Source organism: Diplotaxodon limnothrissa, linkage group LG23, assembly GCF_057381915.1.
Source record: "Diplotaxodon limnothrissa isolate DT_005_m linkage group LG23, D_limnothrissa_male_GT1.1, whole genome shotgun sequence".
NCBI lineage: Eukaryota > Metazoa > Chordata > Actinopteri > Cichliformes > Cichlidae > Diplotaxodon > Diplotaxodon limnothrissa.
The window spans coordinates 22237956-22250439 of NC_140617.1; the positions used below are offsets into that span (position 1 = coordinate 22237956).

Here is a 12484-nt window from a genome sequence, read left to right on the forward strand (position 1 = left end):
CATTTGTGTTTGGTCAGCTATTTATTTGTTCTCACAATGCTTCTTAGTAATAAATTCTGCTGTTGCTGGCCAAATGAAGGTTTCTGAAGCATTGAAGCTTGTATTGAAAAACAGTTCATTACTCGAAGCGTTTCAACACAGTCATCTATGGTGACATCTGGTGGCCAAAAATATGAAAAACAGCTTGAATCTACAACCTTTAATGAACTGCTTCATTATGATTGCCCACTCTACAGAGCTGAATTGACAGCTTCTGTTTTATGACAGTTCTGTCTGGTATCGGGCTGATATGGTGAATAAGGCTTCCTTGTTTAAACATGTACCACGGAGTGCTCTCATTTTCTTTATGACTTCTTGATGTGTTTTTATTAATAGAAATAACAAAAACTCTATATAACAATGTACAACACAATCTTAAAATAAGTTAGGAGTATGTTTGCTGCCTCCATGTGATTATGTAATTAACCAGTGGACAGGTACGTTTATAACTTCTATAATTATAAATATAATAATATCTTGTATTTCTTATGTACTTTTTAGACCTGGGAGCAGAATTGCTGATGTACTGGTTTTTATTTAGGAATAGGCAGAGCGTCCTCTTTTCCTGGCTTCATGTCTCTAATTGTGGCACACACCGGTTTGCCATCTCTCACACAAAATTACCAAAACACAGCACAAATCCCGCCATTCAATTCCTTATAAACCATTGAATCAGGTACTGAAGCAGTGATGTGCCAAATGAAGTTCAGAAAACGTTGATCACATGATTCTGTTCAGCTGAAGCAAGCCTCATCACAGTGTTTCTGAAGCACTGTGTTAGGTTTTTTTACCCATGGGCAGGAGCTTCAGCTTCAAACAGGCCATTACCAGCTGTTGGAAAGTCTGTGTGTTTGCTCTTAAATGGTGCCACACTTGTAAGGAAAATGCATTTGTGTGGTGAGCAGCAGAGTTAAGTATGTGTGTTGGAATCATGAAAAAATCTCATTCTTCTACTGACTCTTGTTTGGAGCTTTTGGTTCATCCAGTGCTGACATGCAGGTGCCCAATTCTATTGTATTGTACAACACAGAAGAGCATCTTTTCTTTTCTGTGGTAAATTGCTGTAAAAGCGTAATCTAAATGTTAAAACAAAATCAGAATTTTATAATATACTAAGCTTTGATTAATTTACCTAGTTTACATCACAACACTCTATATGTAGAGTATATCATGTAAAGTACAATTCATTTACCTGAGCTGTGAGATATAAGGCAGACACTGAAGGAAACTCAGTACTTCACTCTTTTCATGTGAGCAGCCTGTCAGCTCCACTTGTTTCTTCTCTGGTTGGAGTTTCAGCACTTCCAGGAGGATGGAGGTCTTTCTCTCTGAGAGGTTTATGGACCAGACTGCAGGAGCTGACTGGAAAACTGACTGTAATGATGGAAGGACACTCAAGCCTGTTTTAATCTCATAGTCCTTCACATGGGAGTACAGATCAAAAAGGAAATCGCACCATATCTCTGTCAGAGGGAATGTTTTGTATCTGCACACTGATGATAACAGCTCCAGTATCTTCTCTCCTGTCTGCTGTTCTCTCTCTGCTGCTGCACAGAACAGATTCCCCAAGAACCTGGTTTCTTCTGAAGGCTCTGACAACGGAGGTATGACACTGAAATCATGAGTAAAAAAATGTGACATAGTTTTTAACTAAAAAGAAATATAGTTTTTGAACAGAAAAAGTGATACTATTACAAATTAATGTACATGCAAGATTAATTTCATATGCCATTATTGATGGCTGTTGGCAGAGCGCGGCCAGCAGGGGCCCAGTGGGGGCACTGGCCAACTCCCAGATTTTCAATGTGCTACCAGAACTTTTTCTGAAATTTTACACATTTATTTCTTGCAATATGTCCACAGAGTCCTAGTAATAGATTTCTTTCTTTGTCACAGCAACTTATTATTTATCATATAGAAACACAGTTTAACACGTACTGTATTTTCCGCACTATAAGGCGCACTTAAAATCCTTTAATTTTCTCAAAATTCGACAGTGCACCTTATGTATGAATTCTGGTTGTGCTTACTGACCTCAAATAGATTTTGTGTGGTACGCGACGCTCAAATCTGTCAAGAAATGTTTTAGTATGACTTTGCTAAGCTACGAAGCCGCACTGCTTGATGGATTGTCAGAGCATTACGGCTAATGTAGTCAGGCGCCTCCCAGAGTAATCTGTTTCCAAAACTCCATCCTTTCAGGTCCCAAGGTCAAACGAACACTGCAGCATCACTAAAAGTTAAAAACTGTCTAAATTCTTTCATCTTTAATAAAATGATCAGCATTGCTGCTTTACCAGGTGTAACAATTAAGTTTAACATCCAGGCATCTATGAAAACAGAATTTATTAAATTTAACTGTGTTAGAAGTTAGCAGGAAGTTAGCAGAAAGTTAGCTCGCTAGCTTTCACCTAAACATGATATAGCATGTTCTGAATGAAAGATTTCTGAAAACGTTAAAACGTACAACACTGCTATCACTTCCAACACAAATGAAGACACAAAACTAAACAGCAGTGACTTTTGCAGGGTTACTGAATTTGGACTAGCTGGTATATAATGATGTGCTACGTGATCGCTAGCGACACAGTTATGTTAGCATAACATAAACACAGTGAAGCTGGTGGATGAATGCTAACTTTTTTCCACTCAAAGGGAAGGGTTCCCGATGGTTTGGGACAAATGCAATCGCATGGCAGGATGTTTTAAACGGACCAAACTTCAGTCAGGAAAACAACTGAGATAATCCATCCACAATACGAGGTTAGTCATTAATATACTGCAACAACATGGGAATAGAGCAGCTGCGAGACAATTCAGCATTAATGAATCAATGGTACGGAAGTGGAGGAAGCAAGAACAACAAGTTGAATAAAGTTTGACTTATCTGACTGTTTTGTTTCACTTAATGCGCCTTATGTCGTGGTCCTGAGTCTGACGACTCAGTGTTTTGTAGTGATGTGCGGATCGATACTGAAATGTTGATTCCTCCGATACCAGTCATTTATGTTCTAGAATCGATTCTCACATTAAAATACTGATATTTTAGTAATTTAGGGTAAATTTGTAGTTTAACATTAACAGGAACACAGTGGAAAGAACCTATTTCATTCGCATTGTCTACATTGGAAGGAACTACTTCCTCTTCCGCCTTTCATAGTCATGTGCAAAATACGGCTGTATAAATGTGTCGCAGCCCGTTGGCGTGCGCACTCACAACAATGGCTGAGCGTAATTGGAGTCATGTGCAGACGTATTTTACATCCACAAACAGCCGAGACGTGGTTTGCGATACATGTGGCAAGAAAATGAGGTGTTGTGGTAACACCACAAAGTTGTCAAACACCTCAGAGTAAATCCTATCACAGAATATGACGAGTGTATGTTGGGGCGAACTGAAGAGGAGGAGTGGACAGGGACAGGTGCTGCTAGGGCGAGACGGACGTCTCTCACGGAGCCCTTCAGTGCTGCAGGCAGGCAAGGTGTTCAAATAGCGCACAACTTCAGGTTTTTTATTTCTATATGATGAACTTTGCATTATTAAGTGATAAGAACAAGCAATCTGATGTCCTGTAATCATTATGACGCTATAATTTGAGATACAATAAAAGACACAATAAATAAAATACGTTTTTGTACCCTCCTGTCTCCCATCCCTTGATTACTGCTTTGTGTATTTAAGCCCTGTGTGTTCTCCTGCCTGTTGCCGGTTTGTCTGCATTAATCCCCTCCATCATCCTGAGTGGTTTCCCTGCATCTGTCTGTGTCTCTCTGTCCTTCACCCCATTTGGTTATCATTTTAGGTTTGCTCTTTAGTTTTCCCAGTTTAGGTTTCCTCAGTTGCTTCTCATACCCCCACTGCCTGTTGCTGTCTTTTTGCCACTTTGAAAATAAACATTCACTCATATCATCCGTCCTTTGCCTGCGTTTTGGGTCCTTTAATAATTCCACACGGCTCATCCCACGAGCCGTGACACCTTATAATCCGTTGCGCCTTATGTATGAAAACAGATCCGTTCATCGACAGTGCGCCTTATGGTCCAAAAAATATGGTAACTTATTAACACTGACAGAAATGTGAATTTAACTGGCATGGTCCACTTAAGATCAAAGTGGGCTTATGTGGCCCATATTGTGAAATAAATTTGACAACTCTGACATAAATTAGAAAAATGTCATTCATTTACCTGAGCTGTGAGATATAAGGCAGACACTGCAGGAAACTCCTCACTTCACTCTCTTCATGTGAGCAGCCTGTCAGCTCCACTTCTTTCTTCTCTGGTTGGAGTTTCAGCACTTCCAGGAGGATGGAGGTCTTTCTCTCTGAGAGGTTTATGGACCAGACTGCAGGAGCTGACTGGAAAACTGGCTGTAATGATAGAAGGACTCTGAAAGCCATTTCAAAGTCACTGGAGTAGAGGTCCAGTAGGAAATCACACCATATTTCTCTAAGAGGAAATCCTTTATATGTGCACACTAATATTAACAGCTCCAGTATCTTGTCTCTTGTCCAGTGTTCTCTCTCTGCTGCTGCACAGATCAGATGGCCAAATAACTGGATTTCTTCTGAGAATTCAGGAACAACACTGAAATGAAAGAATGGACCTTAAGATATGGATTTTTAACAGACAGAGCAAAACATTTGCTTAAACAGTACAAAATGTGTTTATTTATTTTACACACTAGAAAAATGTACAATGGTGCAATTTCTTTAATTTAAGAATAATTAAATAAAAAAACAAAAAACAAACACACATTGCAAAGACAATAATTTACCTGAGCTGTGAGATATAAGGCAGACACTGAAGGAAACTCCTCAGTTCACTCTCTTCACCTGACCAAGCTATGAGACTCAGTTGTTTCTTCTCTGGTTGGAGTTTCAGCACTTCCAGGAGGATGGAGGTCTTTCTCTCTGAGAGGTTTATGAACCAGATTGCAGGAGTTGACTGGAAAACTGGCTGTAATGATGGAAGGACACTCAAGCCTGTTTTCGCTGTATAATAGTACAGGTCCATTAGGAAATCACACCATATCTCCTGCAGAGGGAGATTTTTATATGTGCACACTGATGATAACACCTCCAGTTTCTTCTCTCCTGTCTGCTGTTCTCTCTCTGCTGCTGCACAGAACAGATCCCCAAAGAACCTGACTGCTTCTGATGATTCTGATGATGTAGTACTAAAACTGAAATCAAGAATATCAGCACATTTCATGAAAACTGTAGTATGAAAGTGAGTTGAAATATTTCATGCTTCTAGTATGACATTTCGTACCTTGTTCTGTTAACCCGAAATGCTGAAGTACATCAAAGAGACTCTTATGAAAACATAAAAGCATAAAAGCTAATACTTTACCTGAGCTGTGAGATATACGGCAGACACTGAAGGAAAGTCCTCCCTTCATTTTCCTCATGTGACCAGCCTGTGAGATTCAGCTGTTTCTTCTCTGGTTGGAGTTTCAGCACTTCCAGGAGGATGGAGGTCTTTCTCTCTGAGAGGTTTATGGACCAGACTGCAGGAGTTGATTTGAAAACTGACCACAAGGGTGGAAGGACACTCAAGCCCATTTCATGCACACTGGGGTAGAGGTCAAGTAGAAGATCACACCACTTCTGTTTAAGAGTGAATGTTTGATAGCTGCACATTGATGATAACAGCTCCAGTATCTTCTCTCCTGTCTGCTGTTCTCTCTCTGCTGCTGCACAGAACAGATTCACAAAGAACCTGGTTTCTTCTGAAGGTTGTGAAGCCTGAGGCTTGAAACTGAAATTAAGCAATATATATATGTTTTCAATGACAATCTGATAGCTTCTTTAGATGATGTTAATGTTCTTGGAATATTTAAATCTGCATAAGGAAAAAAACATCAAAGAGAAACACAAATAAAAAAAATGCTGAAAATTTACCTGAGTTCTGTGATGTAAGGCAGACACTGAAGGAAACTCCTCACTTCACTCTCTTCATGTGAGCAGCCTGTCAGCTCCACGTGTTTCTTCTCTGGTTGGAGTTTCAGCACTTCCAGGAGGATGGAGGTCTTTCTCTCTGAGAGGTTTATGGACCAGACTGCAGGAGCTGACTGGAAAACTGACTGTAATGATGGAAGGACACTCCTGCCTGTTTTATTCTTATAACAGTACAGATCAAGCAGTAAATCACACCATATGTCTTTAAGAGGGAATCCTTTGTATCTGCACACTGATGATAACAGCTCCAGTATTTTCTCTCCTGCCTGCTGATCTCTTTCTGCTGCTGCACAGATCAGATTTCCCAAGAATCTGATTTCCTCTGAAGGGTCTGATAACTGAGAAATGAATCTGAAATCATACAGATTCTAAATATAATACATAATATTTTTGAAGGCATACAATAATTTGATTGAGCAGCTTAACTTAAATAGATATCCAACATATTTACCTGAGCTGTGAGATATAAGGCAGACACTGCAGGAAACTCCTCACTTCACTCTCTTCATGTGAGCAGCCTGTCAGCTCCACTTCTTTCTTCTCTGGTTGGAGTTTCAGCACTTCCAGGAGGATGGAGGTCTTTCTCTTTGAGAGGTTTATGGACCAGACTGCAGGAGCTGACTGGAAAAATGGCCTCAAACCCTGAAAGTCACCTAAAACCTCTTTGCTATTCACATATTGAAACAAATCAAGAAAGATGTTGTCCAAGTCAGTTTTAACAGGAAACAATGGGAGAAGCATCTTCACTACATTGTAGAAGTTTGGTTCATCATGAAGTGCTGCTTTCAGGCATAAATCCATGAACAGCCTCTTCTGCTCCCTCTCCAGTGTCCAATGGTACTTCTCCTGGCTCCATGAAACTGGACCTCTGAAGCTGAATAAGAGAATTTCACATGTACAAACACATTTGTGTTAATCTTAATCTTAAAAAAAAAAAAATACAATTTACAGCAGGGAAGAGACACAGGGTCCGTGCCATGCTGTAGTACAAATAGGTAACCACAACATTTATGATGGATATTTTGTGCAGAATGTCAGTGCTTGTACAAACCGAATTCTAATAAAGCTATGATGCTGTGTGACATATAAATACAAACAGAATAAAATGATTTGTGAATCTCATGAAGCAGTATTTTGGTCATCATAGAACATTAAAAAAAAAAACATATCAAATGTTGAAAATGAATTTGATGGGAGCAAAATGTCTCCAAAAAGTTGGGATGAGGCCATGTTTACCACTCTGTAGCACCCTCTCTTCTTTTATCAACAATCACTAAACACCTGGGATCTGAGGAGTGTGGTCCCAGTCCTGCCTGATAGAGGATTCAAGCTACTCAATGGTTCTTTTCATTTTGTCATGTGTCAACTGGTGAAAGGTCTGTACAGCCAGCAGGCCAGTTCACCACCTGAACTATTCTACTATGATGCAGTATCTGGTTTAGCATTATCTGACTGAAATATGTAGGGCCTTCCCTAAAAAAAGGTCATTGTCTTTAGTTTAAAGGCATATATAATATGCCTTTAAACTTAATACTTAATATATATAATATATATATATTGCTCTAAAACCTGTTTATAAGTTTTAGCAGTGATGATGCCTTTCTGTTTGAGCAAGCTGCAGATTCCATGCAGCTCTATACTGTCAGAGATGCAGGCTTTTGAACAGAGGACTTAGTACTTTAGTCCTGAGGATGAGGGTCCAAATTTTCTAGAGAAGACAGCAATGTTTCTGGAGCAGTGTTTCATGTTCTCATATGTCTTCTTTACACGATCTTATATGAGCTTTAACATGTGGAGTTAAACCCGATATCATGGTAAAGTGTGTAATAGGCACTGTGGCCATTTCACATTTTCCCTCTCCAAAGTGTGAAGTGGGCACACATGCAGAAGTTCCAGTACCAGCAGGGGGAAATAATATATACGTATATATATAAAAAAATATTTATATTTATACCATATATAAATTCAATATAACTTATTTTTAAATCATACATGTTAAAGTCAGACATTCTTTTTTAGATTACTGCTCCTTAGTGTCTGACTCACTCACTCCCCCTCCCATCCTTCTCTCTCACATCAACACACAGCCTCTGAGGCCATCTTGTAGCTTAAACAAGCCGCTCCATATGAAATGTCAGTGAGATGCCTGTTATCAGTATCATGTCGTAGATGATATTTTCTTTTTCATTATATTGGTTAAATTTAGACCTGATTATATTTTTATTTTAATGTATTTTAATTAAGTGTGGTTAAATATCAGTAAAACCATGTATAAATTATGATTTTGTGTTTAACAATTAAAAAATACTTAATACAATTTCTCTCATTCAGAATCATGTATAACGATGGGCTGGTGACACATTTCTTTTCATTTCGAATTTCTGCAACCAGTTTCACACACACACAGGTCCTTATCGGCCAAGGCTGAAACTTTTTTCCCCCCTATCCTCTCTGGCAGTGTAGCAATCACAGTTGTTGTCTGAAGCCTAAAAAATGTCAAGCAGATTTATTTTCACTACTGAAGCATTTCAACATTTGCTATAATGGTCCACTTGGTAGTCATATTTTATTAGAACTTTACTAGGATTTTTTTATTTTGAGTTATTACAACCATAATGGACAAGACAGAGGGATGGAAAAGAAAAACAAGAAAGAAACACCGGGGAGAAAATTAATAGAAAGAGAGGGAGAGAAAAATAGAGGAGAAAAAGATGGATAGAGAGAGAAAGAGAGAGAGAAAACACTGATAATCTGCACCTGTTGAAAAGAAAGGAAAAGTAGAAGAACACAGGCAGTCATGTGATTGAGCGGACGGATGGAAACAATTAGTGATGGGGAGAAAAGGACCCAGATGCAAAACCCCTATGAGTGAAAGACCTAGGCAACAGCTGACCCTGCCTGGGATAGGGTCAAAGGGGCCCCACCCTGCTGCAAGGCACAGGGAATATGCATAAGGGCGAAAGTTGAATCCATGGGGTCTGGCCATACAAAGCTCACAAAAAGAACACCCTTCTGTAGGGCCACCATCTACATCACTGAAGGCGTGGAGACATTGGCAAACCGATCCCCAGCTACCAAGGCTAGCCAGTGGGACATGAAAAGTCACGTCTCTGGTGGGGTAAGGATGCTGAATAAATGCATGAGGCTGAGAGCTACCGGCCCGATATAGTCGGGTTCACCTCAACACATGCCTTGGGCTCCAGAGCCAGTCACCTGGAGAGGGGCTGGACTGTCTCAATCTGGAGTTGCCTTTAATGAGAGGTGGCAGACTGGGGTGGGTTAGTATGTTCTCTGCGTGCTGCCTGTACATTGGAGTTTTTCCTAATGGATGAGAGGGTCTGGTTCCCTATACCTTTGCCCGATTATGGTCTGCACGTACAGTTCAGAGTACCCAGCCTTCTTGGAGTCCCTATGTGGGGTCTTTGAGGGTGCTCCACCTGGGGACTCTGTCGTCCTAGTGTGATACTTCAACATTCATGCAGGCAACAACAGTGAGACATGGAGGTGTGTGACTGGGGGAAATGACCTGCCAGTTCTGAACACAAGCGGTGTTCTCCTAGTGGACTTCTGTGCAGACCACAGTTTGTCCATAACAAACACCATGTTCGAACATAAGGGTGTCCATAAGTGCACGTGGGACCAGGATACTCTAGGCCACAGGTCAATGATCAATTAGATAATCATGTTATCAGATCTATGCTAGCATGTTGATGCCTGTTGTTGTGGTAACCACCAAACCAGACAGTGGACACCAGTGCTGAAGGGAACCATCAGGCTGAAGAAGGAGTCCTATCTGACTTGGGTAGCCTGAAGAACTTCAGAGGCATTGACAGGCTAAGCTGAGCATGGCTTTAACAGTGCCTGAAGCAAAAACTGGGATGTGGGAGGAGTTCAGTGAGGCCACGGAAAAAGACTTTGGGAGTGCCTCAAAGAGATTCTGGCAAGCAGTGGCTGTCCTTTGTCACTGATTCTGTTCATAATTTTTATGGACAGAATTTCTAGGTGTAGCCAAGTGGCAGAAGACTTCCACTTGGATGGTCTCAGAATCTCATCTCTGCTTTTTGCAGATGATATGGTTCTGTTGGCTTCATCAGGTGGTAGCCTCCAGCTCACACTGGAGTGGTTCGCAGCGTCAGGTATGAGAATTAGCAAATCCAAGTCTGAGCTCAGGATCCTCTGCCAGAAAAGTAAGTAGCTCAGGGTCTTGTTCGTGAGCGAGGAGCAGGAGATCAACAGAGAGAGTGGTGCTGCGGCTGCAGTAATCCGAACGCTCCCGGTCTGTCATGGTGAAGAGAGACCTGAGTGTAAAAGTCAAGCTCTCAATTCACCAGTCGGTGTATGTCCATACCCTCACCTTTGCATGCTGTCCATGCTTTGGTGTGGGAAAGCATGGAAGGGACATTGTGGGCCAGCATGTCTATAACAGGCTTTGCGATGATACTGCGTTGGTATAATACAGTGAACTGTGTAAACAGACAGTGATTTCTGGAAATATTCCCAAGTTCATGCAGTGATGCTCTGTCTGTCCTGGTCGTTGTGTCCTCAGAGATGTTTTTCTGCAGTGCCTCACACTGCAGAAAAACATCTGCAGTGTGAGGGCAGCTGTGGTTACAACTGTGGTTTGCCTCCACCAGTGTGTGAATGTGAGAGTGAATGAATAGTGGAATTGTAAAGTGCTTTGAGTGTCTAGAAAAGCGCTATATAAATGCAATCCATTATTGTTATCATTATCATTATTATTATTATTTTCATGACATAATTATGCTGGTTTGCTGCCCGAGGGCTCAAAGGTCATAAGTATCCAATATTGTTTTTCATCCTTGTCCTTTGCACACAGAGATTTTTTTCAGATTATCTGAATCTAATGATGATATTATGTACTGTAGATAATTAGATCTTCAAAGTCTTTTTTTTTACACTACATTATTCTGAATGGTAAATGCTCTTAAGTAGTTGCAAAACGTCCCTTCAGCTTTTTCTTTTTAGTGCCAGCCTTTTGTTGGCCTCATCCCAAATTTTTGAAATGTGTTGCTGCCAATAAATGCAAAATGACCTAATATTTTCCCTAAAATGTTAAATTTTCTTTGGTTCACAACAGGTTTTGATATTTAATAGGTTCTGTGTTCTATTGCGAATAAAATATGGGTTTATGAGATTTCCTATTTGTTTTTTATGTAAATTTTAAATAGTATCCCCGAATTCTGAACTTTTTCAGAATTGGGGTTTCATGAATGAAATGAAAACTAACAAATTAGACATTCAGATTCATCAAGCACCATGAGACCAGCCTGAGGCCTCTCGGATTCTATGAAATGTAAGGCCTCAGATTTACTGTAGTTTTCGGGTCATAAGCCGCTACTTTTCACCCACACTGTGAACACTGCGGCTTATACTGAGTGGCGGCTAATGCATATTTTTTTTCATGCGGCCAAAAACATTTTGCCTGGTAACAGTAGACTAATAAAATTGATAAGTAGTATATATATGGTATATATTTTTTTACCGGTTGTTAACCCTTTAAAGCCGGGTGGAGCGGGCACGCTCAGTTTTGCATAACTATTTTTAAATCCCGGTAGCACTGCAACCACGTAAGCTAGCGCAATAATTCTTTTTGCATATGAAACCGGAGGAGTTGTACTTACATCTTATGCCATCAGCTTGTCCTAGGTCACAGTTTCCTTCCACATATAGCTTTGCAAAAATTGCATAAAAGCACTTGCAGCAACAAAAACATAATATTCCAGAAACACGCTTTGCCGATCCGATCAGCTGTTCGTAACACTTCCTACGTCCATCAGCGTGAACTATGGCATGTCAGCCATGACCTGCCTGCCATGACCTGCCTGAAACCGGAAGTGACCTCATATTGCGGAAATGTAGTTGTTTTTTTTTACCATCGTGGCCTTATGAGCCTATACTTGTGTTTTTAAGTTATGTTTGACTTTATGACTTTCTGTGTATTTTCTGGGATGCTTAGGACTCAAATTGCACTGCTGGAAATAGTTTATTTTGATGCACATGCTGTTTTTTTGCAAATTTGCATTATAATATTTATTTTCGTTTTTCCTGCAGTATATAAAAATTGGTGTATTTCAAAAATAAAACTATGAAGACACTCAAAATAAATTTCCTGTGGTGGGAAACTAGTTTGTGCAACTTTTTTGTATTTACAGTTTTGATGGATAAGCCTCTTAAATGTCTCTAACTAGAAATATATGTTAAAAAAAACAAAAACGATTTTCAATTTTTTGGTAGTTTATTGCACTTTTTTGCAATTTATGTAATTACTATGCACTTAATGCATACATATTATTAAAATTTGGGCTATAATGGTTGTGTTGATGTATAGCAACTTGAAATGCTCCCAAAAATGGCACTACAGCATGTAAAAATATAATATAAGCTCTGGCGGACTTGGGTTCTATGGTAGGTCTTAAAGGGTTAGGAGACGTTGTAATGTTGTTTGTGCACTGTTCCGTAAAA

General features: G+C 39.9%; 1 protein-coding gene across 1 annotated transcript in view; it reads right to left on the reverse strand.

Annotated features, from left to right (window-relative positions):
• The window catches only part of LOC146608010 (uncharacterized), an 83239-nt gene that overhangs the window by 51591 nt on the left and 19164 nt on the right, over window positions 1-12484 (reverse strand). The window contains exons 6-11 of the mRNA XM_085348638.1: window positions 6453-6875; window positions 5945-6352; window positions 5394-5801; window positions 4816-5223; window positions 4227-4625; window positions 1238-1651 (exon numbers count right to left, since the gene is read on the reverse strand). Coding sequence (XP_085204764.1) covers window positions 1238-1651; window positions 4227-4625; window positions 4816-5223; window positions 5394-5801; window positions 5945-6352; window positions 6453-6875 — 2460 coding nt within the window. The remainder of the gene's footprint in view (window positions 1-1237; window positions 1652-4226; window positions 4626-4815; window positions 5224-5393; window positions 5802-5944; window positions 6353-6452; window positions 6876-12484) is intronic.